Source organism: Carassius auratus, chromosome 22 (genome assembly GCF_003368295.1).
Source record: "Carassius auratus strain Wakin chromosome 22, ASM336829v1, whole genome shotgun sequence".
Taxonomy (NCBI): domain Eukaryota; kingdom Metazoa; phylum Chordata; class Actinopteri; order Cypriniformes; family Cyprinidae; genus Carassius; species Carassius auratus.
Genome location: NC_039264.1, coordinates 11,859,557 through 11,883,945, shown reverse-complemented (window position 1 = coordinate 11,883,945; position 24,389 = coordinate 11,859,557). Strand labels below are relative to the sequence as shown.

The 24,389-nt window shown below is 37.7% G+C and overlaps 5 protein-coding genes and 1 long non-coding RNA gene across 10 annotated transcripts in view; 4 read left to right on the top strand and 2 right to left on the bottom strand.

The window, feature by feature from the left end:
- The window catches only part of anos1b (anosmin 1b), a 61,285-nt gene extending 59,401 nt beyond the window's left edge, over positions 1 to 1,884 (top strand). For both annotated transcript variants that reach the window (XM_026197753.1, XM_026197752.1), the window contains exons 13-14: positions 71 to 212; positions 507 to 1,884. In XM_026197753.1, the coding sequence (XP_026053538.1) occupies positions 71 to 211 (141 nt within the window). In that variant the 3' untranslated portion in view covers position 212; positions 507 to 1,884. The remainder of the gene's footprint in view (positions 1 to 70; positions 213 to 506) is intronic.
- Positions 1,885 to 2,721: 837 nt separating this feature from the next.
- On the top strand, positions 2,722 to 10,690 carry LOC113039713 (sentrin-specific protease 5-like). Its single transcript, XM_026197754.1, has 9 exons — positions 2,722 to 2,933; positions 4,638 to 5,398; positions 5,484 to 5,589; positions 6,817 to 6,964; positions 7,052 to 7,099; positions 7,411 to 7,488; positions 7,900 to 8,037; positions 8,111 to 8,245; positions 9,164 to 10,690. The coding sequence occupies exons 2-9, from the start codon at positions 4,780 to 4,782 to the stop codon at positions 9,296 to 9,298; spliced, it is 1,407 nt and encodes a 468-aa protein (XP_026053539.1). The 5' UTR covers positions 2,722 to 2,933; positions 4,638 to 4,779; the 3' UTR covers positions 9,299 to 10,690.
- Positions 10,691 to 11,344: 654 nt separating this feature from the next.
- ncbp2 (nuclear cap binding protein subunit 2) lies at positions 11,345 to 13,272 on the bottom strand. The gene is made up of 4 exons (XM_026197755.1): positions 13,089 to 13,272; positions 12,247 to 12,428; positions 11,771 to 11,909; positions 11,345 to 11,612 (listed from the first exon to the last, which is right to left on the bottom strand). Exons 1-4 carry the CDS (start codon positions 13,161 to 13,163, stop codon positions 11,541 to 11,543), a joined length of 468 nt encoding a protein of 155 aa, XP_026053540.1. The 5' UTR covers positions 13,164 to 13,272; the 3' UTR covers positions 11,345 to 11,540.
- Positions 13,273 to 13,851: 579 nt separating this feature from the next.
- sirt7 (sirtuin 7) lies at positions 13,852 to 20,276 on the top strand. Its single transcript, XM_026197750.1, has 10 exons — positions 13,852 to 14,035; positions 14,568 to 14,705; positions 15,480 to 15,584; positions 15,888 to 15,958; positions 16,096 to 16,168; positions 16,726 to 16,824; positions 17,217 to 17,453; positions 18,634 to 18,714; positions 18,814 to 18,920; positions 19,028 to 20,276. The coding sequence occupies exons 1-10, from the start codon at positions 13,931 to 13,933 to the stop codon at positions 19,227 to 19,229; spliced, it is 1,218 nt and encodes a 405-aa protein (XP_026053535.1). The 5' UTR covers positions 13,852 to 13,930; the 3' UTR covers positions 19,230 to 20,276.
- Positions 20,209 to 23,244, bottom strand: LOC113039711 (uncharacterized). The gene is made up of 2 exons (XR_003275061.1): positions 23,183 to 23,244; positions 20,209 to 20,541 (listed from the first exon to the last, which is right to left on the bottom strand). It is a non-coding gene; the product is annotated as an uncharacterized LOC113039711 (long non-coding RNA).
- A 517-nt stretch (positions 23,245 to 23,761) lies between these two features.
- Positions 23,762 to 24,389, top strand: part of LOC113039709 (rho guanine nucleotide exchange factor 3) — a 40,142-nt gene continuing 39,514 nt past the window's right edge. For 2 of the 4 annotated variants that reach the window (XM_026197747.1, XM_026197746.1), the window contains exon 1: positions 23,762 to 24,044. In XM_026197747.1, the coding sequence (XP_026053532.1) occupies positions 24,010 to 24,044 (35 nt within the window). In that variant the 5' untranslated portion in view covers positions 23,762 to 24,009. The remainder of the gene's footprint in view (positions 24,045 to 24,389) is intronic. The other 2 variants (XM_026197745.1, XM_026197744.1) reach the window with 2 other exon arrangements.

The window sequence follows — 24,389 nt, the reverse complement described above, 5'->3', positions numbered from 1 at the left end:
ACCGGTCTGACTGACCCATAACACAACACAGCAGCACTCGAAACACACTGACCATGAGCCTGTCCCGCAGGATCAGCGCTCCCTGACTGTAGATGCACTCCAGCCCCAGAGCGAGTACAGAGTCCAGGTGCAGGTCCTGTCCGGAGCAGGACACGGACCCTCGGTGTCTAAGACCCTCCACACCCCTCACCTGAACGGCACACTCCTGTGAGGTACAGATCACACACCTGCAGACGCCTCAGAGACTGGACTCCAGCTGTACATGCACTTCAGGGCTATTATACCAGGGCTATTATCATTCTACAAACTTGACATTGTATCCATTTATATAATGTTTATAAAATCTCCTTTTCCCCTCATGTGACAGAAACAAACAGCCCTACTTTCAAGCTAAAAGTACCATACATGAAGCAGTTCATATGTCTTTTGAGATGATGTCTGAGTGTTGATTCTATGCAGCAGCTCACTGTAGCGATGGCTAATAATGTTTTTTACTTTTTTTACAGCTGGAGGAAAGGAGTGAGGAATCAAGCCACTCATATATGATACGGTGCTTGTGTTGTTCCTCATTTGGACAGGTGTGTGTGTTAAAGGACTGAATGTAAAGCACTCTTCACCGTCAGAGAGACCGGGTCTGTTGTAACGGGACGAGAGCACTGGCACCAGACCAGCGTGATCACAGAAGAAAACAACACAGAAGTGAAGGCTTTAGATCGGTGTACTGTAATATAGGAATGTTGAATAACCTAACTATGCTTTTGTTATGTAAAAACGAGTAGCACTGATGTATTTAGTATGTAGTTGCATATAGTTATGCGCCACATTATTTTATTAGCATTTGTTTTTCTTACAGAAGTTTAATGTGCTTTTACTCAATGGGCATCATTCATGAAACACAAGCAGAATGAATGTCCTAAAAGCTTGTGAAACCCCACATACTATAGTAACTCATAGTAAATACTACAGTGTTCTGAACCATACTATAGTAAAGTCTGTTATTATTTATATAAGATAGTATTTACAACACTTAGTTAATGAATGCTACAGCATACTGTAGTGAACTGATAAACTGTAATAAATACTGGAGTGTACTTCAGTTTTTACTACCGTAAACTGTAGTGTATTGTAGTATAATATGCCCTATAGTTGTAGAAAACTATTGGTTAAAGTAATTTGTTTATACTGTATTACTATTGTTTTTATGTTACCATAGCAACTATAGAATTACCACAACACATCAATTCAAGTGCTTTACTATAGTATGGTTCAAAAACACTATACTTTTTATTCTTGGGTAAATTAGCCTTATTTTAGATTACTTTTATTAATTTAGGAGACACCTTTTTTCCGGATATGCATACATCAACATCATATACATATATTTTGATCATGTTTCTTCCTTGAGAATCAAACTCATGATCAGCAACATTCACTTTACGAACAATTCACACAGAAATCCGTTCTGCTCATGTTTCATGAATAATGCCTAATATAAATGTGTTTAATTGAGCAAGTAATGTAATATATTTCAACACTACATCTTTAACCTGGTTATCAACCCTGTGTGGAATTAATCTGAGATAACTTCAGTTGAACAGGGTTATTTCTGAACCACAGCATGTCTGATTTTATTTATTGTGAATGTAATTGATTCATCTGGAGCAGAAAGAGTGTAAGTCAGTGCCTTATACTGTATCAGTTATATCAGGCTAGATCAGATTCTCTGTTTTAGCTCTCCGTCTGTCTTTACGGCACACAAACAACACATGAGCTGGGATACTGCTGCTTTAATTAGCCACATGTTTTCATGAAGCCATTTTGAAAGATGTATCTTTGTACAATACAGCATACAGTTTTTGTAAATATTGAATTTGATGTATTATCTATGGTTTGTTGTCATTACTAATACACACTAGGCTAAATGAAGCTCCACACTTTTCGTTTCTGAATATATATGTTCATCAAGAGAATATAAACTAAATATCATCAATAACATTCATAGACTTAGAATATATACTTAGATTTAGACTCTTGTGTTGCTAATGTTTTCATATATATATATATATATATATATATATATATATATATATATATATATATATATATAGCCTATTAAAACGTTTTTCTTATATGTGTGAACATTACAGAAAACATTAAATACATTTTCAATTTTATTATTTTGCAAACATGATGGGAATGCTTGAAATATAGTAAAGTTTATAAAACAAAAGCATAAAAATACTTAATACATAAAACGTGCATTGCATAACATTTCTGGCAAGTAATTAAAACCATTGATCTTTAATATAGAACATATATATCAGTGATTAAAACCCATGTATGTTTGAGAACACGTTCTATTAACATTCCTGGAAGAACGTTTGATCAGAAGAATTGTCAGAATGTTAACCAAAGTTCTGTGAACGTTTTCTGTAAGCTGCGCAGTCACGCAAACACAACAACGTCAATAAATGAAGGACAGCACAGGCAGAATTCGGTCTCACTGCTTTTTGTTATCAGACTGTTATATTTAGAAGAAGAAAAAGCAAGTCTTGAATTTATGAATATATAGAATATGTTACTTTTGAAGGGTAAGACTCAAAATATAAAGCCAACAAAAAAAGTATAATATTTAAATATCATGAAATTTATAATTAAAAAAATGGGGAAAACAAAGACATTGTACATACGAAATTGGCAACAACAACAACAAAAATATAATAATAATAATAATAAAAGATCTCCCTTCCGCTAGATGCCGCCAAAACGCTTGGGTGTGTGACGTCATCGACATGCGCCGCGCTCGTTCTGCGACCACAACAACGCCAGAAAACCCTCACTTTTATCGATATCGATATCAGTGCAATATTGATCGGACTTTATTCGCACAGCCTCAGAGGTCCTGCTCACCTCGTACCTGAGACCGACACACGGTGAGGCTGTAAATCAGAGATCCCCGCGCTCTTTGTGCGCGAGGGCTTGACCAGCTGGGGTTTGTGTTGTGTTTTATTGTTAAATAAATGATCTCTTTAGATCATTTGACGATCTGATTATCACTATCCCCCTTCAGATAATTTGTGCTCAAAGCTCCCCTGAGTGCCTTAGTGTTGTATGGATTCATGTTTTAATTCAGTCATATTTGTCTCATATTCATAAGTAAATCTGTCTGATTTCCGGATGATGTCTGCGATCCGTTGTAGTAGTAACGTCAAACATATACCTCGCTGTTCACTGAAGTAGCTTGAATCATATAAATACCATGGTACACCTTTATAATATTCCTTTATAGTTATATATCCTTCTGTATGATATATGATATGCTCATTAACCCGTGCTCTTAACATGTTGATGTACTAAATTTGATTACAATAAATAAATACAGTGTTATATGAGTATGATGAGAATGGTTCTGTACGCTAGAAGCCTCCTTCAAAATACAATGCGATTGCTATTATTAGAAATATCAACAAATAAGCTTGACATTTCTTCATCAGAAAACGTGCAGCCGACTGAGCAGCCACATTAACACATAATCTAAGCATAATAAATATCTTATTCAATGTTAGACAAGAGTTAGACACACTTGTGTGTGTTGAAACTGTGAAAATGAAAGCGTATGTGGGTCCACACTATCAGTGAAAAGGTTTTGAACAGTAAGATTTTTAATATTGTTTTTAAAGAAGTCTCTTCTGCTCATCAAGCCTGCATTTATTTGATCCAAAAGCAGTAATATTGTGAAATAAATGAACTATTTAAAATAACTGTTTTCTATGTGAATATATTTTAAAACATAATGTATTTCTGTGATCAGGACTGCATTTTCAGCATCATTCCTCCAGTCTTCAGAGTCACATGATCTACAGAAATAATTTGAATATGATGATTTACTGCTCAAGAAACATTTCCCATTGTTATTTGTTTCAGGATTCTCTGATGAATATAAAGATCAGCATTTATCTTAAATAAAATGTTTCTGTAACATTATACACTCACTATAGCATTCAAATATGAATGAATATTTTGGTAAAGAAATGATAGAAATGAACACTTTTATTTAGCAAGGATGCTTTGAATTGATCAAAAGTGATGATGAAGACATTTACGATTTTACAAATGATTTCTATTTCAGATAAATGCTGTACTTCTGAACTTTCTACTCATCAAAGAAACCTGAAACATAATTATAATTATAATAAGAATAATAAAATAAATAAATGTTTCTTTAGCAGCAGTTCTCATATTAGAATGATACAATCTGAAGATCATGTGATACTGAAGACTGGAGGAATGATGCTGAAAATACAGATTTGATCACGGAAATTAATTATAATTACATTTTATTGTTTTTGCCGTAATTGGATCCAATAAATGCATGCTCGGTGAGCAGAAAAAGAAAAAAAAACATAAATAATCTTATTGTTCAAAAACTTGTGTATATATATTATAAACTTATGTGTATATATATATATATATATATATATATGTATGTATGTATATGTATATGTGTAATTTTTAAAAAACACTATTCTTAATGCAGCTGTGATCAATAGCTGTTACCCACACCATACTTTTAATGCTATTTCTGCGAATGTAATCTAAAATCACATAATCCGTTTTACTCTTTCTCCCTTTAATAGATATTTGTCAGTGCCCAGATTAGAAAAGTACATCCACAGAATCCCGTTTCCGAGATCCAGCGCCTGCACGTGGATGGAGGAGTGCTGCTAGAAGCCCAGAACGGGTGGAGAGGCTCCCGGGAGGAATGGGGTAGGGTTCTCGATGAGGGTCCCGGCAGCAAACAGCTCCGTTAGGGCAGAACCGGGCGAGATGCCTGAGAATGGACGCTCCAGGAGGAAACGGGTGCCGAAGACGTGCGACTGCTGCGGGCCCCACGGCAAGCCCCTCGCGCCGGGACACCCGCAGGTGTCCAAGAAACGCGGCCGCAGGAAGAAAGAGATGCTGAGCCATGAAGAAGAAGAAGAAGTGGCGGCGGAGGAGGAGGTGGTGAGCTCCACGGCGGCGGAGGAAGAGCAGGAGGTGGTGACTCTGGAAGCAGACGCCGCTTCAGAGATGGACGAGGCTCCGTCTCCTAAAGAGAAGCCAGAGCTGTCCCAGACTGAGAGAGGGAGGGAGAGCACCGTCCTGGTGAACGGCTTGGAGAACAGCGACACCAAAGAGCTGAGCAGCTCTGCCGCACGCAATGACTTGATGAAGAAACCCCACACAGAGCCGGATGCAATGGAGACCGCGCCGCCCGGTCTGAGCGCTTCCTGGGACCATCACTACTGCAGATCCCTCGCTGAGGAGCACAGGAGCGACTCCACGGAGGACACGGGACAGCCCGCTCCACTGCCTCCGGCTGAGTTCACCACCGAGGGCATCATCGAGAGCATTCACGGTAGAGTCTGCATGAGTCCGACAGCTTCTGGTGTCTCTTCTCTGATGTCTGTTAATGAGTGTGTGTGCATGTGTTCATCTTCCAGACTTCCTGGAGCAGTTCTACGGGAAATACGGTAGCTTCACTCCGCTGAGTGAGACAGACGTCCTCGATCACCTGAACAAGACGTTTCAGTCAGATCTAAACGACAGGCAAGTTTAATCCTCACTCAATCATGCTTTTCTACAAGTCTGGCACTAAATCAAGTGAAAGGAGAAGCATGAGCTTCAGAAAGACCTCTGGAGGTCAGAATAAATGTCACATTTTATGAGTTTTGACCAGTGCTGTCAAACGATTAATCGCGATTAATCACATTCAAAAGAAAAGTTTTGTTTACATATTTGTGAATACTTTATTTTTACTATGTATTTGTAAATACAAACACATGTATTTAAGAAAAATATGTTATGTTTATATATTAAATAGATTTATATATAATATAAAATGTAAGAATATAATAATATAATATTTGTATAAACGTAAATATTTTTCAAAATATATACAGTGTGTGTATTTATACTGTATATACATAAAAATATACACAGTACACATACATTTATAATGTACACAAAAACTTATTTTTGATGCAATTAATCACGATTAATCGTTTGACAGAATTAGTTTACATATTAAAAACATTTATAAATAATATGAATTGTATGAATATAAATATATGCATGTTAATATTTTCAATATATATACATGCATGTGTTTGTATTTATATACACCTAATAAATATACAGAGTACACACACACACACACATATATATATATATATATATATATTATGTAAACAAAAACTTTTATTTTCGATGTGATTAATCATTTGACAGCACTAATATTTTTGTTCAAATTAAGCCTTGGTTAGCAGAAGACACTTCTTTCAAAAATATTTAAAAAATCATACCAACCCCTACATTTTGTAACAGTTTTTGGTACCACTTTATTTTAAGGTGTTCTTGTAAAGTACTGAGTAATGCTAATTTAGCTGCATTTCATTGCCTTGTACCTTACACATGCAATGACAATAAAGTTGAATTGAACTGAATTATTATATGGTTCGGGTTCAGATTAGGGCTTGTCTCAGGGTTACTTGCATGTAATTATGCATAAGTTATTGTTATTGTAATAGTAAATACACATAACATGTAATAAGGACCCCTTAAAATTAAATGTGACTTTGGCAAAAGGATTATATGGTTGAACTTGACAATTTTAGAAAACGGTCTGAGTGAAAGGTGATTTGATGTGTTTAAAACTAGCCATCTCTCATGCTGGATTACATTAGATGTGTTAGATAAACCACTAACAATTCAAAGAAAACTGAATTTGTGTTTCCATTTTGGTTTGCTCTTTATATTGTGTGTATTCTGCTACAGGATGAAGCTGATAACAAAAGAAGTGGCCAAGTACAGGGCTGGTCTGGCCTGTGCTCCTATGCATTTCTTCAAAGTGACCTACAACAAGCACACTTTGACCTTAGATGACCTTTCAACCCTTGATGACCAAAACTGGGTCAATGATCAGGTAAGGCCTCTCTGAGCTCCAGCAGTACACGCATGTAGACGGACACCAGGCAGGATTTGATGTGTGTGTGTGTGTGTGTGTTTCCAGGTGATTAACATGTATGGAGAACTGATCATGGAAGCTACAAACCATAAGGTAAAAGCATCAGTGGCATCCAACGGCAAACACTGCTCTCAATATCAGGGATTCACACAACTGAGTGTGGGATATATTACTTACCGTACATTTATTGCAAAAGAGGCAGTCAAAAGCTGTATTTAGTTGAATGATCAATATTTTGGGGGCAAACATATCCGTAGTGAAGCAACGTATAAAGCTCAGCTCACATAGTGGACACTTTCAATCAAAGCAGCATTTAAAAACATCCTTTCCTTTTGGAAATCTTGCAAATGAATCAGTGTTGCATTAATTCCTCTCATAACTTCTGACGCCTTGTTATTTTCTAGGTTCATTTCTTCAACAGTTTCTTTTACCGACAGTTCGTAGCTAAAGGTTATGAAGGAGTGAGACGATGGACCAAAAAGGTGAATGTCACGCCATGCAAACATCACACACAGATGAAAACAGCTTGCATCTCGTGCGTTTTTGTTTTATTGCATGGAGATCCACTTTTTGTTCTTTTCAACACATGCTCAGCAAAAGTAGGTGATTAAAGCATTGATTCACTCAAAAATACAATTTGTTATCATTTACTCATTTACATTTTGTGCTGCGAAAAAACACAAGAAGATAGTTTAAAGAAGATTAGGAATCAAACAACATTGTAGCCCACTGATTTCCTTTGTAAAAGGAAAAATAAGAGAAGGACATCTCTCAAAATCCTTGTTTATTATCTTTCTAAAGACTATGGAGTTTGTGTCTTATTTTAACGAATAGAGGCACTGTACAGAGTACACAGAGTGCCTAACGTGTCCCGTCTGTCCACGTTCGCTCAGGTCGATCTGTTTTCTAAGACCCTGATCCTGATTCCTCTGCACCTGGAGATCCACTGGTCGCTCATCACCGTGGACGTCTCCAAGCAAAGCATCAACTTCTACGACTCCCAGGGCATCCTGTTCAAGTTCGCCGTGGACGTGAGTGCTTCTGAAGGGGGGTTCAGACTCACATCCTCTCCAGAGACCTGACATGTGTGCCTCTCATCCACAGAACATCCTGAAATACATCCTGGCAGAAGCCAAGGAGAAGAAACAAGCCGTCTTTCAGAAGGGCTGGAAGATGGTGGTCAACAGGAGCATCCCACAGCAGAAGAACGACAATGACTGTGGGGTTTTCCTCCTGGAGGTGAGAAATGTTAGTGTGGTAGGGTTGGGTGGACTGACTGATGAAACACAGCGCTTTAGATTTAGATAATGATACTCAGTGGACAGGACTGGGCAAGAACCATCTCTCACAAACAAGATAAAGGCCTCTTTACACCGAGACACATGTATAGTGTGAATGACACTTAAGTTGTTTAACAGAGGTGTTATAACTGTTTTTCTGGCAGACTGATGAGATAAATGTTTAGAACCAAAGCTGTTACATTAAATTTGTTGCATTTTATGCATTGGTCTATAATAGTCGACATTTGAAGTGGATCAAAAAAGGTCATCAAAGTTGTCAGTCAAGCTTTGATCCACTTCAGATGTTGACTAGTGTAAACAGACAAATCGAAGGTTACGAATCATCTAGATTTTATTGATATAGGTTTTTTTATGTCACTTATGAATTGTCATAAGTGGATTACCAGTGAAAACAAGACAAACAACCAATGCATAGATAGAGCTGAGCATATGATGCATTTATTTACAAAAGAAAACATTAGTCGCTTCTTCCGTTGCACCACAGCTTTAATATCTGATTTGAGTTGTTCTCTGCATTAGTTATTAATGCTTGTTGTGATGATGCAGTCACATTACTTTCTCCACCGCCATAATTATGACTGTCAGTGCGAAAAGCAATGGTATGATAAATTAACACAAATGAACAAATATAACATCCAGGATAAATTTACACTGACCAATGACAAGTTATCCAATGACAAAGAAAGTAATGTTGTTGTTTAGATGAAAAATCGAGATTAATACGAGTCTATATCTGTAATAAAATGACTGGTATCACAATATAAGACTGTGGTTATGGTGGCCATGATTAATACCTGCAGTACAGTTAAAAGAGTGTACTAAAATGCTAGAACTGAGCGTGTTTTTCATTTGTCAGTACTGCAAGTGCCTGGCGTTCATGAAGCCGCTGCTGTTCACTCAAGAGGACATGCCACGCGTCCGCAAGAGGATCTACAGAGAGCTGTGTGAGCGCAGACTGTCCGACGGTCTCAGCCAACACAAGACCACATAGACTCCCCTGGACCACAGGAGAGACCCCGAGCTGGAGCTTCCCAGCGTTTGAGCCTGTCCCATCATTCCTGTCGCTCTGCTGGGGTACAGGTCACGTTTACCTCTACATCGGCGGCTCAGAAAAGCCTTTCTCCAGCCGAACTCTCAGAGAAACGAACGGAAGAGATCTCAGCAAAGGAGACATGTTTCTGTTTTCGGCAACCACAAAGATTTAAAACCTCACAAGCGTGTGGAGATTTGTTTTTTACTTATTTTATTTTACATTTCACAGCCATAAGACTTGAGATTACATGTTTCTATCAGGTTTCTTTTTGTAGAGAGTGTAGTTGTTGCTTTGCAGCCTGAAACTTGAAGGACGTTGTAGTTTCTACATGTCACAAGTGTTGAGGTGCAGGAAGCGTTTCATGAATGTACTGTCAAACAGCAGTATACCTGGACAGTCTGATTTTGTTAGCGATACTCTTAAAGTCCTGGACCAGATTGCTTTGTTAACATTTGATCGTCCTCTAAATATGTTCCCAGATGTTTCTAATGAAAACGCCGCAGGGTTGATGTTTAACACCAGGCTGCTTGCTGTAAACCTCCAGCATTACTCGCCCATTCTGCTGATTTCTCACTTCTGAGCACTTTCCGTTGTTCTTCCCAGAATGCATCAGCGGATAGAATGGATTTTGTAGCATGTAGATCTGTCATTAACTGAAGTCAGTCAAAGGTCATGTTTAAATCAGCACAGCGCGGTGAAAGCTGCAGGTTTCTGCCTTTTCTATTTATACTGTTTTTAATGGTGAAGACTGACCTTAACAAATATATCCTCGAACACCTGCCGTTCTGTCATTGGTTAATACAAATGCTGAAGGCCAAGCTAAATTTGGAGCCAGGTCTCCTGAAAATAAGTATAAATAGTGCCCCAAATAAAAACAGAAATGGTCTCTGGTGTGCATATGATACGCATCTCGCCCACAACACATTTTTGCATATAAACAGTACACCAAATCGAAACATAAACTAGATATTTAGATTAATAAGATCAGGTTGAAATATGCGAGCAGGAGAGGAGAATGCTGCTTGTTGCGGTTGTGTGTGTGCTTGAGTCATCTTTTCTGCCTTGTGAAGCCGTTTGGTACACAATGATATCAGGATAGTAGATTTGTACTGTTGTCAGTGACCCACCGTTCAAGAGCGATACTGTCTTTTTAGTTACTTGAACCAACGAATCATAACCTCAGACTACGTTTCTGACTACTAGTTTCATCATTATTTAAAAATACAGAAAACCATGTTGAGTAACCAGTGATGTGTGTGTTTTTGTGTTTGAAAGGAGGCGCTTTACCTTCACAAAATGCCGATTGTCCAACTCAAGAGGTCGCTGTTAAATAAAGGTTAATTTTTGCAACCCTGTTATCAAAATCTAAGACGTGTCTAAATAGTTTAGAATCTTTTTTTTTTGTAATAAAATAGTTTTATATACATATGGGTTGAAGTTCAATTATTTGAAATTAATGCAGTTATTTTTACACACAGGCTTCATTCACACTTATAAGCCTCAGTGCTCAATTGGGATGTGAACCGATTGTGCTTCTGACCCACATGCACAAAAGAACAATACAGGGTTGCCAGGTTTTCACAACAAAATCCTCTAAAGTGCTGCTCAAAACTAGTCATGTTCTGGGTGTAAATGTCACATTACAGTGGGGTCACGTCAACCAACGAAGCTGAAAAAAGACCCACAGCAACAGTGGAAAAAGTAACCCAGTTCTGCTGGAAAACTGTGGACTTGGCAACACCTGCGCAGTGCACTGTAATACAGAAATAAAGCATTGGATTTGGTCGAGATTGGAGCCAAAATGTCAGGGTTTTTTTACATAAGTGCTAATTATTAAGCAGTACAGTATTCTGATTTCCAGTTACAGCAACCAGACATTACAATTAATTTTATTTTTTGTAATAGTTTGTGTCAGCAAACCAGACTTAGATGGCAACACATTTGAGATGATGCATGCAGTAGATGCTGGTTTCATCTCAAGACAAACAGTGGGAGTCTTACAAGGCATTTTATAATACACACTTTATTAAAAAAGAAAGACTACACATGAGTTTCCTAAAGCACTAAACTCTAATATGTATATCACACACACAAAAGGAAACTGGATCCGTTACTGTGCACCCCATCCCTGTCAAAATACTGTTCATACACATTTTTAATCAAATGTAAAAAAAAAAAAAAACGTCAGAAGTCAATATGTTCAAGGTTTCTGCACCAGTTTCCCATAACCCCCTCTGGCGGGGTCATAGTCCTGCCTGTACTCATCTCTGACCTGGAAACACAAAGAACAAGCTTGTAATATCATGACATTATATCATATACTTCTAGGATTGTTTTGATAGTAACAAAACAATTTAAATAACGTGTTCCTGAAATATGAATGTACTGATTATTGATCACATTTATTTGATAGTGTGCTTCATCACTCACCTGGCCACCTGACTTGCCCCGGCCGAACTGTCTGCCCTCTTTAAAGCCAGCGTCCCAGTCCGTTCGGATGATCCGGTCATCCAGCCGCGTGCCATTAACAAACCTCAAAGCGTGCTCGGCGTCAGCGCGAGTGTAATATCTGCACATCAGCCGTTAAAGAACTGACACTAGTCTCAGTCTGTAAGCAGAAGTCTTAGCCGAGACTCAAATGTGAGTTACTCTGAAGAACTAATATATCAAATTCAATTCATGCTCCTCTCAAAAACTGATGAGGAATTATGCAAAAGACGCATTTCCTAAAGAGATAATTCCCCACGTAAAATAATAGAAAATTGAGTAATTGAAAGTTTTTGTTTTTGGAGGACTGTGCCTTTAAGAGGTTGCAGCAGCAAACAAATGTCAAGATTAATTTGAATGGGCAGAAAGAGAATCAGTGACAGTATTTGACAGCCGCTGGTCCTGAGCTGAAAGGATACTCGACGAAACAGAAGCCGCAGGCCGTCTTCTTGACCTTGTCGAGGCCGATGATGATCCTCTTGACGTCTCCGCTCTTGGAGAAGAGCTCGTGCACCTGCTCCTCGGTGGTGTAGAAGGACAGGTTCCCCACATACAGCGTGCAGCTCTGCTTCAGCAGCTTCTCCTGCTCGTAACGGTTGCCCTGCGGAGAAGAGCACAGTCAGAAGCTGCTGTCTGAGGAAAGAGCAATGCTCGACAAATCTGACTCTATCAGCAACAGTTGAGGGATCACACTCGCTTCGTTTTTAAATGAAACACACTTTTGTTCAGCAAGGACACATTAAATGTATAATGTTACAGAAGATTTCCATTATAAAATCAAAGAGTTGTATAAAAGACACTGCATCACTATTACAGTAGTATAAATGTATTAGAGCAATCATTATATTAAGTACAAAATATTTTGTAATGGAAAACATTTATTTAAATTGTAATAATACTTCCAGTATTACCTTTTTTTCATATACTTTTTTATCAATTATTGCAGTTTTGGTGAAGAAGTCTGTATCTAACATACCGTTTTAAAGGAACTGTATGAATTAAACAATTAAACACTTAATGGACTGGAGTAATGAATATAATAAATACTGAATATTAATTATCCAAGGACTGCTTCACAAAAGATAAACAGTAATGTGGGAGTATTTTTTATAAACATAATCTATACACTTTTTCAAACAATATATCAAATAAACAATTAAGTTTGTATAATTTGTAAATGAAAAAAAAATAACAATAGTGTTGAGGTGAAAGAAACAAAAAAGGTGCCAGAATGTTTACCAGAAGCTAAAACACTGCTCACCTTAAAATGTTGGTCTCTATACTGGCTTATATCCACATATGAGTCGCTGAAAAGAGAATTTAATTTCATAGACATGATGAAATTAATAAAATAAATTCAGACAAACTTGAATATTTTTCAAATCAGCATGGAGGTAAAGAAAGCGGAAACGCGTCCCTCTTCTTCTTCTACTTATTTTTCCTCTTCTTCTTCTTCTTTCAGTTCGCGGTGTTAGAACAGTGCATTACCGCCACCTACTGTTAACCATAACACACTGTGAACTCATAGATGTTTTTGTGCGTATATATAAATATAACAATATATATAACAATATATATAACAATATATATATATATATATATATATATATATATATATATATATATATATATATATATATATATATATATATATATATATATATATATATATATATTGTTATATATTGTTATATATATATATATGTATGAAAATAATTGATTAAACGTTTTAGAAGGGTTTTAGAGGACTTTTGTCTACATTTCAACTACTTAAGCAAAGAGCCACCCAGCTAAACAACCTCAGTCAGGCTGGTACATAAAATAAAATAAAATAAAATATGAAGAGTTCAGATGCAAAAACCTCAATTTGCTCATATGTCTAGGTTCAGTAACTTCACTTTAATGGTCATTTTCTATGCAATTAAAGTGAAACAACTGAACATAAATACAGGAGCCTGATAAAAAAAAGAAATAAATAAAAACATAAATTTTAGAAGATAATTTCTCAACTCTGTATGTTTGTTTGTTTGACCAGTGGCTCCACTTCTCATTTGTTTCACGCAAATCTCGTTCTCTCCCGCGAGATCACTGGTGAGATCCGGCATGGACGCGAACACAAACAGTGGCTCGTCTGCGCGAGCGGAAAGAAAACAGCGAGAAAAGGCGAAAATCATACAGCGTGAGAAACAACGACAGACGCTGAAGACGGTATGAACACGATGCATTATAATAAAAACACACGAGCAGAAACTGTAACGACGCGACACACAAAGCAGTACAGCCGGTCAGACGAGCTAATCTTCAGTTAAACCCCACATATATGTTCATGCTAACCACAGTTTGAGCCCAAATGCCGTTGCTAGTACAGTAACAGCATGGAAACCGTTGGTTTTGTGCCACTTCCGAAGTGTAATCAACGAAATGAATTACAACAGAATGATTCTGAAAGCCTCTCGCAGTGTTTGGATGATATCCGGCGTTATTTCACAGTCAGTGTACCTGTGTTCTGGACAGACGCTGGAGACTGAAGTGTCTCTCTCTCTCTCTCTCTCTCTCTCTCTCTCTCTCTCTCTCTGTCTCTCTGTCTGTGTGTGTGTCTCTCTCTCTCTCTCTCTCTCTCTCTCTCTCTCTCTCTCTCTGTGTGTGTGTCTCTCTCTCTCTCTCTCTCTCTCTCTCTCTCTGTGTGTGTGTGTGTGTGTGTGTGTGTGTGTGTGTGTGTGATCTCCTCTCTCTGTGACAGATCTCCAGGCTCCTGCAGAAGGCTGAGGGTGAGCGGTCGCAGGAGGACAGGGCTCTGCTGCAGGAGCATCAGGACACGGTGCAGGAGCTGAGCCGCAGACAGAGCCGCAGAGCCCTGCTCAAGAGCAAACAGGACGAGGTGGACACACCACACCGACTGTAGCACACACTGACTGTCTTCCTCCGTGTTTATGTTTTCCAGTACAAGTGTCCAAGCATCCTCAAATCAACATGCATTTACTTTAGATGCAAAAGGAAGAAATTAAGTCTGGTTTTCTAAAAAGAAAAAAACAACAAAATGATGTATCTTTATGGCGAGAACCTATGTCTGTCGATGGTGAATGAAAATCTTTTAAAGCTTTTTCATCTTTTAAGTGTCTTAATCTTGAATCTTTAGACATTTGCACTGGAGAACAAGCCAAAAACACTGATGAAGATTGAAGAACTCTATTATCTATTTATGGAAAATGACTTGATATTTTCCAACTTTGAAGTGTTTTAATACAACAGATTGTGGTCTTCCTAAAGATTCACACGTAGATGTAGTTGGCATTATGGTTCCCCTTTAATTTGTTCTTAAATTTTCATAAAGCCTGCAGAAATGCTGATACGGATTCTAAAAAATGCTTTTTAATTTCTCATCCGTTAGCTGTCCTTCGTTCAGGTGTAGCATAAATACATTCCCAGACATTAAATCCAGTGATAAATGATAAATCTGCCATTTTATTATCAAACAAATTATTCTTTGCATTATTTTAGCAATTAACGATTGAATTTCCCATTGAATCCACAGTCTCCTCAAATCCTGTGGCTTTTGTCAGAGTCTCCACCAATGCAGTTCCCCTTCTGTTTGACGAATACTGTGTATTTTATGATCTTGACTGGAGATGTGATGTGTTTGTGACGGGTGCAGGTGTTTGATGACGCTGAGAACCTGAAGGTTAAAGTGAAGCAGCTGGCGGAGGAGCTGCAGCGGGCCAAGCATGTGGTCATCTACACCGGAGCAGGAATCAGCACGGTGCGTCTCTCTCAGACAGAGTGCATCAAAACCTCAGAAATACTGACTTCTGCTCATTTGAGTGTTACCAGCAACATAAAGTGTCATGAAAACCCATTGTTTGAGATGTTGAGGTTACACATCAGTGATAACAACAATAGCACTCATTATTTATATTATTAAGTGGTCATTTTGTTCTTCAGGTTCAAAAAGCAAAGTTAATTTGCATTGGTGATTGGTGGCTGTGAGAGTCCATGTGTACATCTTGAGTTTTGAGTTGTTAAATCTCCGTGTTAAGTGTGTGAGTTTGTGTGCTCTCGTCAGGCCGCCTCCATCCCAGACTATCGGGGACCCAATGGGGTGTGGACTCAGCTGCAGAAGGGCCGGTCTGTGAGGTGAGGGATACTCTATTACACTGGTTCCTGTCTGGAATATAAATGAAGACTTTGAGATTTAGCCCCTGCCTACTGTCTTGTTCTGATCGAGTGTGTTCTGCCACACGTTAACATCTGTGTGTGTTTGTGTCCGTCAGTGCATCAGATCTGAGTCGAGCTGAGCCCACGCTCACACACATGTGCATCTGGATGCTGCACAAAGTCAAGATGGTGAGTGACGACACAGGGATTGTGGGAAGTGTTTCTGTGAATGATCAGAATACAGCACACTGTGACATTGAGCAGTTTATACTATATAGCAGATCTCAATAGTTTGATCGTTATATCGGCGAGAAAACAAACTATATAATCACCCGTGATATTAAAATGGTAATCAGTACCCGAGCACAATCTGTTAGTAATCTTCTCATTGTATCCGCACACATAAAGTATACTCCTGTAGGGTGATACATCATAAATTACATGCTTGATTGTTTATCATCACAATACAAGTCAAAGCTATTTATACATGGCTTTTTACACTACAGATTGTGTCAAAGCAGCTTAAACAGGTTAAATAGTATAGAAGTAACTGTAGTTTGAAACTATATTATTATGCTTTGTAACTAAATGTGATTATCGCTTCGCTACAATATAGTCTAGTTAAAAGCAACTCTAAGGCATATTAAGATATTACAAACATCATGTTCTGTCAAGCTGCATTGAAACGAGGTGTTTTGTGAAAAGTGCTTTAGAAATATTTTGACTTGACTGAGTCTCTTTTGCAGGTTCAGCATGTGGTCTCGCAGAACTGTGATGGTCTTCACCTGCGCAGTGGTTTGCCCCGACACGCTCTCTCTGAACTCCACGGAAACATGTTCATCGAGGTCTGACAATGAGATCTGGACACATCTGTCGTATATTTAAAGTAAAAATGTCTTGAAGGATAGCACAGAGATATCAAAATCTAACGTACAATACCGTATTGTACTCCCAGTTCTGGGGAAGTCTCTTCCGGTTCTAGTCTTACTTGCTGCTTACACCAGCGCAAACATCTTTTGGTGTTATAATTGTACTGTCAGGTTTTACTACAGATGTACAGTGAAGAATAAGCGCTAAAGATTAAAGATATTTCCACCCCCATCAAAGATTGTTTTGTAATTGCGCTCTCGTGCTTATTTGCCCTGTTTAGTAAAAACGGCCCTTAGAGTTAAGGAAAAGAAAACTATGTTTCAAAACTGTTTGTAAAATGTGTTTTGCCGTCCCATCCGTCACACAGGTGTGTGATTCCTGCTCTCCGGCACGGGAGTTCATCCGGCTGTTTGACGTGACGGAGCGCACGGCTCTGCACAGACACGGGACGGGGCGTCTGTGTCCTCACTGCAGAGCCGAGCTCAGAGACACTATAGTGCACTTCGGTGAGAGGGGCACGCTGGAGCAGCCGCTCAACTGGAAGGGGGCCGCCGAAGCGGCACAGCGGGCTGACCTCATCCTCTGCCTGGGATCCAGTCTGAAGGTGGGGAAGTGACTGGAGCGGCTTAAAGGAACCGTTCACACACAAAAAAGAACACAAAAACAAGATAGAAAGATTAGGAAGAATGTTGGTAACCAAATAGATCTGGTTCAGGTTGACTATATCTTGTAAGTCAATGGGACCTGAAAGTGTTTGAATAGCAAAATATCTTCAGAATATGTTATACTAGTAGTGATGGGAGAAACTAAACTTTTCAAAGCTTTGAATCAATTGCTTCGCAAAGTGATTCACTGTTTGCGAATCGCTAGAAACACCACACACTAATGAACTCTGCTGGTCAAAAGTGTGTAAATGTAACAAAAACTCAAGATAAAACATGCATTAAAAAAAATTGATTTTAAAAACCCATTATATATATTTATTTTTTATTAAAAGTATAATACATGAAATGCCATAAAAACGATAAAATACTGTTAAATATGAAGTGTCTGTATACTGTGTTTTTTATTCTATTTAATATTAATTTGCGGGTCTTGTTTTTGTTTTATAGAGAGCTTGTGCATTGAGGCCAGTAACAGACTATTAACTACTTCTCATCCTTTGCATTACACACATCACTCTTAAACATGTCTACGAATTGATGAAACTGATCTGAGATCAGGTAAAGGCATAGATGCTGGTACAGTGCTTCGCCACTGGGAGGTGATCCATCTCAGTGAACTTGGCTGGTTTACAGTGACATTACGAAGCCTCGTTTCCTGAAATCATGTGACTTTGGCAGTTTGATACGCGCTACGAAACACATGATTCACAAAGGTTTTGAAGCCTCATGAAGCAGTGCTTCAAAAGCGCCCATCACTATATTATACGCTCAAAATATATCATGTTTCAGCATATTATGTTCCACAGTCAGTCATACAGGTCTGAATGACGAGGGTGAGTAAATGATGACAGGATTTTAATTTTGGGTGAACTGTCTCTTTTAATTATGTGATCCAGAGGGGCGTGGCTTAAATCTTAAACCGCTGGTACCCTAGATATGTAAAGTTAGAAGCACTGACGTAGTTAAGAGGATTTTTCTTGTGTTATCTAAGCTTTTATGTGAGCAGCAGCAGTAATGCAAGATCTTGAAAGTTGAACATATTGCAATATTTGTCGAAATGACATTATTTGTACTAAATAATGCAGTTGATGCCATGTATGTTGTGTGTTTGTCCATCAGGTGTTGAAGAAATACTCGTGCTTGTGGTGCATGAACAGACCAGCCAACAAAAGGCCAAAGCTGTACATAGTAAATCTGCAGGTGATATTTCTCTTCATAACACCGCTCTTCATTCTTCTGGTTTCCATTAAATGAAATGTGGCTTTCGGTTTACATCTTGGTATGTTTTCCCTATTTTAGTGGACACCGAAAGACAACCTGGCTACTCTGAAGATACACGGCAAGTGTGATGCTGTGATGGGTCTCCTGATGGAGGAGCTGGGTCTGGAAATCCCCGTTTACAACAGGCAAGACCCACTTCACATTCAATTCATCTGTCTGATATAAAGTCATATATTTTTATCCAGAGCAGCTGTCGGTTATTAATATTGCCTGTAATTTGTGTGAATAACAGATCACAAGACCCCATCTTCGGCCTGTCTGAAGCGCTCAGTGCACAAGAGCAGGAGAGCCACACTCGTGAAGAGATAGCGCCACCTGCTGCTCTGGAGGACGCTTCACCAGACGCACCGGCTCAGGGGGAGGCTACCGCGGTTCAGGGCGGCTGGTTTGGAAGAGGATACGCTAAAGCACGGAGGAAGAAGAAGTCTGTGTAGCTCCTGAAGCATGACGTGCCACACAGCTGCTCGGTTGGGTTAGGACTGAGTCCTTTCCCTTCACACTCACTGCTTGAATACATGTTTTACTGATGAACGTGAGGCTAAACCCTCATGGGTTACACAGAACTGCTTTTCTGAAGAGATATAGCTGTTTAAATAACTCCTAGAAGAGTACGCAGGTTTACATGATGGCTTGGTTTGGCTAAGTGCACTTTACTTCCAATCTCAGGTTTATTGAAGAAGCAATATATGATTCTTATGACAGCAGTTTTATGAGACGGCTGAAATTTTGTTTTCTGGCTTTTGTTGTTTTTCACCTAAAATATGAAATGGTCATTTACTTGCTTTATGTTGTTCCAAAACATAAAAGAACAATACTTTGTCTTGCAAAGGTGTTGCTGTAAAGAACAGCGTTAACGTTCTGCTAAACATCTTGTGTATAATGTTCAGAACAGCATGTGGACAAATAAATGACCACCTTCATCGTTTCTGAGTTTATAGTTGTTTACATGAAGTCAGTGTTACTGGATTGAGTAGAAACGAATGCTTCATTTCAGTTCACTATTACAAGAATTAATGTAACAGCTCCTCAACCAAATAATAGAACGTGTGTATTTCTATTAAATGAAATGTTTATGTGGACTCTTAATATGGTGCTGTAACCGATTAGAACCAGGAATTACCTTTGTACCTTCCCTGTTTAAACATAGGATTGTATCTGTACATCTGATCAACACAACCCTCACAATAACTGTATCGTTGTAATAACTTGATCTGAGATCAGTGTTTGTGTGTGACTGCTGTAAGTGCCATTACCTGGTTTTGTACTAATAACTATGTTTTGTCTCAGATATCATGGGCATTCTGTGTACTACTGTAAAGAAAACATGAGTATTTAAAGAGTGACATGATTATACTTGTATTGAAAACAAATGAAAATGGGACAGTTTCAACATATGCCACCATAACACACTGCCATTGTTTCTTGTAGGACACATGATTTATTTGGCCCTTGAGAAATAAAACGAGTGTATTTTTAAAAAACTCAGAGGATGAAGGGTGAGTTTTTGTAATTAGCTGTTGGTTGTGAGCTGCGTGGGTGAGCTCTGGAAAGGATGTGCACGGTCTGAGTATTTGTGTAGATCTGTGTTCAGTCCATCAGTCACTTCCTGTTGCTCTTCCCAGGACAGGAAGAGGTCGTCTGTAGATCCGAACTGAGTGATGTACTTCACGTTTGTTCTGAACTTCTCCCATTCCCATGGCCAGATGAAATATCACCGCTCTCGCGTTCATTCTGATGTGTACACACCTACCAGAATAATGACAAAAAGGCCATCGGAAGCAAACAGTTGTTTACACATGATGCACAACATGCATTTCATCACTTTAGTACACATTCAATTGTTTAGGGCTATAAATATTATGTCTGTAAGTTTTATATTGTAGTGCTGTCAAACGAACGATTAATCACATCCAAAATAAAGTTTTTTTGTTTGCCTAATATAAGGGTGCATATTGTGTATATTTATTATGTATAATATATAATCATATATTTTGTATATATAAATTCAAACATACTGTATATAATTTGAAAATATTTACATGCATATTTATATTCATATAATTTATACTATAGATAAATATATTTAATATATAATATCATATATAATATGTATTATATATTTATATATATATATATATATATATATATATATATATATATGTAGCATTTTTTTTTTTTTTGTAGCATATTTTTTTCATGTATACATGGTAAATATGATCAAAGAAGGCTGTGAAAGTTAATCTGCATTGTTTATCCTTTTAATCTTAAACAAAATGTACAAAAATCTAACCTTTCATTGGATAATAAGAATTCAATATCATTATGAAATAAATGTTTTTCTCTAATACATAATGGCCACAATTAATGGCACCCCAGTTTATTCAATACTTTTTTAAACCTCCATGTGCCAGTTTAACAGCTCAAAACTGTCTCCTATAATGCCTGATGAGGTTAGAGAACACCTGACAAGAGATCAGAGACCATTCCTTCATCCAGAATCACTCCAGACCCTTCAGATTCCCAGCTTCTCCTCTTCAGTTCACTCCTCTCATGTTCTGTAGGGTTCAGGTCAGAGGACTGCAATGGCTATAGCAGAAGCTTGGTTTTGGGCTAAGTGACCCATTTCGGTGTTGTTTTTGAGGTTTGTGTTTGGATTATTGTACGGTTGAGTCAGTCACTTTTTGATTTTTTATCTGTTGGTATTTAATAGAATCCATGATGCCATGTGTCTAAACAAGATGTCCAGGACCTCCAGCAGAAATATAGGCCCACAACATCAAAAATACAGCTGTATATTTCTGCTAAAAAGCTCATTTTTATTTTCATCTGATCATAGAAGCCAGTCCCATTTGAAGTTCCAGTCGTGTCTGATAACTGAATATGCTTTAGTTTGTCTTTGGATGAGCTAGGAGATTTTTTCTTGTAACCCTCCCAAACAACATGTGTTGATGTAGGTTCTGTTTGACTATTTTTTTAAAGGTCTTCTGAACCAGAAACTCAACTATTTTCTGCAATTCTCCAGCTGTGATCCTTGGAGAGTCTTTAGCCACTCAAACTGACCTCCTCACCATGCATTAGGACGATATAGACACACATCCTCTTCCAGGCAGTTTTCTAACATTTTCTGTTGATTGGAAATTCTTAATTATTCTCCTGATGCTGGAAATGGGAATTGTCACTGCTCTAGCTCTTTTCTTAAAGCCACTTCACCAATTTGTGAAGCTCAATCATCTTTTGCTGCACATCAGAAATATATTCTTTGGTTTTTCTGATTGTGATGGATGATTAAGGGAATTTGGGCTTTGTTTTCCCTCCTCTTTATATTTCTGTGAAACAGGAAGCAATGGCTGGATCATTTCATGTTTATAATCATGCTGGAGTGCTCAAAATTGTGAATTTGACTGGGAATAGAGTTATTTTACTCATATTAATTTCTATGGGTGTTCTTAATTGTGGCCAGTGTGTATTAGAGAAAAACATTTATTTCATAATGATATTTCACCCCATTTTAAATTCTTATTATCCAATCAAAGGTTAGATTTTTGTGATTTTTTTAAATAAAAGATCAAAAGGATTAACAATGCAGATTCATTTTCACAGCCTTCTTTGATCATATTTACCAAGGGTGTCCATATTTTTGAGCATGACTGTATATGCAAAAAAAAATAAATAAATAAATAAAGTTAACATACAGGTCGTGTATGATATTTATTGCTTTTACTGGAGGAAAAATAGGAAAATAACAGCTAATAAAATTGGTGTCGTGTCTCCATCCTGCCAGCAGAGCTCACTCAATGTCCAACAAACACATTAGGCTACTATATGTACGAAATTACAAAAATAAATTTTTTATGTGCTTGTGTACAAATAATTGTTTCTTTTCTATTTGGTTTTCTAAAAAAAGTACATCCATCTACTTGTTTCAGTTTCCTGTTTAATCTCTATCCTATAAGTTGCTGGCTCATTAATATTCAACATACAATTACCATACTGGGCAGAAATGCTCATGTAAAAAGTACTAGTATCTATTAAGTTCAGGATATCTGTGGTATAAAAAGTTACTAGTACCTAAAAAATAAGTACTAGTTCTATTTTTGGTTAACACAAATATTTTAATTAAATACTAGTCACTACTGGAATAAGTACTAGTATATAATAATGATTAAGTACTAGTATCTAATGAATGAGTATTAGTAACTTTACAAAAGACACTAGTACCTAAAGAATAAACACTAGTAGTTAATGAATAAGTACTGGTACCTAATGAATAAGTACTAGTACTTAATGAAAAAGATACTAGTGTCTAAAAAATAAGTAGGCCTACTAGTAACATGAAAATAGATACTAGTACAGTTTGTAGATTAAATGTTTTAAAGGCTTGCCATACCAGATCAGCACCTCAGAGAAACCCTGCACGGAAACAAACACTTTCACGTGAGGAGCAGCGCGAGCTTTCCCAAAATGATCAAAGACTGCGCCACCTACAGGACAGTTTCTCTCCACAGGACAGGCGTTCTCCGTCTTTTTGTCAGCCCACCAGCGACTTTACTTAAAATTGTGACACATAAATTGGGAACTACGAGAAATACAGAATTGTGAGACAAAAAGACCGTTTAAAAGAAAAAAAAAAAAAACTAAACTTCTGTTTATTTTCCTGTTTTCATATTCAAATCAAATGGAATTTACCATAACTCATTATTCTGAAGAAATATACAGTACGGATTGGCATACATTTTTAAATGAGAAAAAAGAATGTTACACTAAAAGCAACATATTAATAAATGTGACTAATAAAACGTACCAAATGCAGTGTTAGTGCAGTATAATTATGAGTGTGCGGTTTTGTTTGTTTGTTTTGTTTTTCGCGGGACATATCCGAGCAAGAGCATTGACGCCCGGTGATCTGTCATCAGTAAACCTCTCCCATCCGACTGAGAGGAGGAGTGTGTGTGTGTGTGTGTGTGTGTGTCTGGCTGGCGTGTCACAACAGTACAAACGAGGAATAGGAGGAATAACAGCTAGCATTTCTCATACCAGCGTCTGATGTTCCGCTAATGCAGAGCTGTTTAAGTTAGTTTTCATTGTTTGTTTGTTTGAATGTGTGAGTGAATATTAACTGTATCGATCAGTCAGACTGATCAGTGATCAATGGTGTGAAAGGCTCTCTCTCTCTCTCTCTCTCTCTCTCTCTCTCTCTGGATATCAGCAGATTCAATGCAAACGAGAGCCGGAGGTGATGAAAGATCTGGGTGAGTACTAGAATGAGAAAGCGCACATCTATATTTATTTGTTTTAGAATAAGAAATGTAAAAAACTGGGTGATACTTACTGTTACTGAGCTAACAATTTTGCTAATATTCCCATAATGTATTGAAAGCTAGATGTTCCCTGCCCGTTCAAAAGTTTTAAAAATGTTTTAAAACCTCTTTTTCTTGGTTATTGCGAACGTTAGAGAAAACGATAAGGCAACATTCCATCTGATCAATTTGAAAACATTGTGAGAATGTTACATTTGAATGTTCTCTGAACATTCTGAAACTGATAAAGTTGTAACATTTAAATATGTTAGAGGAATGTCTTACTAAAATGTTTTC